The sequence below is a fragment of the Guillardia theta genome, assembly GCF_000315625.1.
Source record: "Guillardia theta CCMP2712 unplaced genomic scaffold GUITHscaffold_114, whole genome shotgun sequence".
Classification (NCBI taxonomy): domain Eukaryota; class Cryptophyceae; order Pyrenomonadales; family Geminigeraceae; genus Guillardia; species Guillardia theta.
The window spans coordinates 28,587-32,371 of NW_005434560.1; the positions used below are offsets into that span (position 1 = coordinate 28,587).

At 54.2% G+C, this 3,785-nt stretch overlaps 1 protein-coding gene across 1 annotated transcript; it reads right to left on the reverse strand.

Moving 5' to 3' along the window:
- Positions 1–1,763: 1,763 nt before the first annotated feature.
- Positions 1,764–3,509, reverse strand: GUITHDRAFT_117627 (hypothetical protein; the record flags this gene model as incomplete). The annotated part of the gene is made up of 1 exon (XM_005823046.1): positions 1,764–3,509. The coding sequence occupies one exon, from the start codon at positions 3,507–3,509 to the stop codon at positions 1,764–1,766; it is 1,746 nt and encodes a 581-aa protein (XP_005823103.1).
- Positions 3,510–3,785: the final 276 nt, after the last annotated feature.

Genomic DNA, 3,785 nt, shown 5'->3' on the forward strand with positions numbered 1-3,785 from the left:
ACTCCTCAAGGATCATCATCTCTACACCTCAGGAATTTCCCATGAGTATGTTCGGTGAACATCTGACATCTGCACACGCTGCCGCGGGCTTGCTGTTTGCGAGCCATCGTTAGGGCAGTACAGAGCGGTGCGACGTGCCCCGTGCAAGGGGAGGCTCATGGCGTGTAGGGGGAGTTTCAAACTTGTTTATAAATTTGTACCACAAGAAGGCTTTACAACTAAGTTGGTAGACTACCCCACGATCTGACTGTAACTTGTGGGGTGTAGCCCTACTTCTCTGTTTATACTCAACCATTACACAATACAGTCTAAAATATCTTATTGGAAAACAAAATGAGAATTATAAAGCTGAATTCGAACCCTATTTCAGATTCTCAAACACGCCACCCCCAAATCTACCTAGAAAGCAGAACAACCCCCCCACGGGAAAGCATACAGCCCAAAACAGACAAATCAAAATGTCAACGCTATGAGGGTGATGATGAGGGGTATGAGGACGATGATGCTTGTGATGGAGGGCGATGAGATTGTAAATTCCAACGCAATCATTGGGGTAGATACAGACTTCACGAAAGGTGGAAAATACGTGAAAAACCCTGTCAATTTCCAGTTGAGTTTCGACCTCGAAAAAAATCCTATACGTATAAATACGTTGCAAGTTTTTTCTTCCCGGCTTCTCTCCCATATCATTTTATACCTCCCCGCGACCCCTCGGCTCAAGCGCCACACTGGCATTTTGTCGGGAGGCTCATAACCTGTTTCCACGGGCCAGGACGGCCCGCACGGGCCTGGAGCTCGCCGGAGAGGCCCGGAATATGCCCAAAGGATGTCAATCAGGCCGATCCAAAGCAAAGAGACATAATCAGGACTTTTTGGAGAGATTTCCGATCAATTAGTACATGTTGGCCGGGGGCCTGATCTCTCCGGGCGGCCGTGACCGGTCAGCGGACCGTGTCGACCTCGAAAAAAATCCTATAAGTATAAATACGTTGCAAGTCAAGTTTTTCTTCCCGGCTTCTCTCCCATATCATTTTATACCTCCCCGACAAGACTTTTTTATATCGCAGATCCAAAAATTTCTCCCAGGGGAAGAAAACCTCCCTTGACCCCCCTGTTTCTCGACGGATCCTGCCGGCCGGGCCCGTCAGTAGACCGACTGCAGCCTTCAGCCCCGCCTCAGACCCCCTGGAGGCCCGCCAGGAGGCTAAGTGTCCGGAGATTGGCCGGGGGATACCTCCTTGTGTCATCCGACTCATATATATACTGAGGCGGGCCCGCAGGGCCCGCCTTACAAAAAACTCATAACGTCGGGAGCCCCACCGCAAACATACCCCCAGATCCCCTCCCACCTTCCATCTGAGGTCATGGAGAGGCTCATTGGCCTCCATCTAGACTGATCTGATACCTCCTTGTGTCATCCGACTCATATATATACGGAGGGGGGCCCGCAGGGGGGGGCCATATAACGTCGGGAGCCCCACCGCAAACATACCCCCAGATCCCCTCCCACCTTCCATCTGAGGTCATGGAGAGGCTCATTTGCCTCCATCTAGACTGATCTGATACCTCCTTGTGTCATCCGACTCATATATATACTGAGGCGGGCCCGCAGGGCCCGCCTTATAACGTCGGGAAATCTCTCCAAAAAGTCCTGATTATGTCTCTTTGCTTTGGATCGGCCTGATTGACATCCTTTGGGCATATTCCGGGCCTCTCCGGCGAGCTCCAGGCCCGTGCGGGCCGTCCGGGCCCGTGGAAACAGGTTATGAGCTTCCCAACAAAATGCCAGTGTGGCGCTTGAGCCGAGGGGTCGCGGGGAGGTATAAAATGATATGGGAGAGAAGCCGGGAAGAAAAACCTTGCAACGTATTTATACGTATAGGATTTTTTTCGAGGTTTGGAGAGAAGGCGCTGTCCCTCCTCGCTGCCTTGTTCCCTTGCACCCGTGTCCAGCGCTGCTCGCCGAGGTACGCTCTGAGCTTTTCTTTCAACATGTTTCGCTTCGATCCCATCGTCGGCGTGGCTGCCCAAGCTCCGAGCGTCATGAACTCCACGTTGCCCGGCGAGCAGAAGGTGTCATGCAGCTTGCCAACACTCTTGTCTAGCTCCAGAGAGATCGGCTTGCCAGCTAGCAGCTCCTCCTCTGATGTCTCCAAGAGCATCGTCGAGAGGTCGACCAAGACCTGTTGATCGACTGGCCCTGACGGCGACGCTGCTTCCATGGTGATCCTGTCGATGTCGCTGAGCTCCAGCCATCCAGCGCCTTGCTGCTGCCCTTGGGGCACTTGGGCTTGCTCCTCGCTGCTCGGGCTCCTCTCCTCCTCATGCTGAGGCCCGTTGAGCTTGAACCCCACCGCTTCGAGCTTGACTTCCAGGATCCCTTCCAAGTAAAAGGGCATGTCGTCCATCAGGCGTCGAGCGTCTGCCTTGGTCGCCAGGGAGAGAGCTATCAGGCTCCCATCCCAGCTGAGCGTGTCACGATCCTCCTCGACCTCGACGCTGACCGGCGTCACGCCTATCCTTCTTGCTAACTCCAACATGGCTCGCTTGACTCTCGTGATCGATGTGTTACCTCCTCCGCACAGCGCTTCCATCTCCTTCCTCGAGAAGCGGCCTGTGCTCATGCTTGACCTCGACTTGATCTGTACTCTGAAGCTGCTGCGCCCCGCATGATCTCTCTCGCGAAGTGCCCTCCTTTGCTTAGTGATCTTCCCCCTAGGAACGAAGGTGTCGGCTGTGAGCTCGACTGCAAACGTCTCTCTGAGCTTGGCGTCGTCGCTGATGAGAGTCAGGTGCACCCCCTCCATCGCCTCGCTCTCTCTGAACGAGGCCAAGGTCTGCTCGCAACTTGCCGTCGAAGGCGAGCTCAGCACCCACTCCAGCTCTTTTTGCTGGAGAGTTCCAGTACTTGCCCCAACAGCAACATACGTCTTCGGGCTCGGCCCCTTGCGACCTCTCTGCCCAGGACCCTGCACGAGCATGCCCGCAAGCGGTTGTACCTCTGCGGCTGCAAGAGATTGCGAGAGCAGCTGAAATCGATAGATCTGAGCGATCTCGGCCGTCGACATTCCTCCAAGGGCTAAGAGCTGTGATAGCTCGGCAAGGCTCCCTCCCTTGCCCCAAGGTCCTCGCTTGGCTCGAAGCTTGAACGACCGGTCATGTGCAATGCTCACCTCTGTGGCTCTGAACGATCTGCCGTCTATGCAGTATTCTTTCCTGCCTTCCCATAGCTCCATGGCTGCTTCATTCCGAAGGAAGGAGACGGTGACTGAGATGTCGTCTGCTCTTGCTATCTCAGGTCTGTAAGGTGCTTTCCACATGATGGCCTTGTCGACTCCATCGACTGAGTCTACCATGAGACCTAGCTCCATAAGCTTCGATTTCAACTTTTCTTCTTGTCGAACATACATCGAGGAAATCCCTAGGAGAGTCATGGAGATGAAGGAGGTCCCCTCGGTGCCTTCGGTGCCGATGTATGTCTCGACATTCTGCTTCTTGGCCTCCTCCATCTGTTGAATAAACCATGCTTTCGACTCTGAGCTCCATTCGCTCAGAGAGTCTTCAAACAGGTCGCGTCTCGCCTGCCGACATGTCGAGCGGATGGCTTCAGCGATAGCGTAGGGAGTGCATCCCCCCTCAGCTCTGCAAGCATAAGCTGTCCGACTATTCGGATAACGCTTGGTGAAGTTCTTCACCTTCTCGACGAGGTCGGCGGCTGCTTCTCGACGAGTCGCGCTAAACCCTAAACCCTAAACCCTAAACCCTAACCCTAAACCCTAAACCCT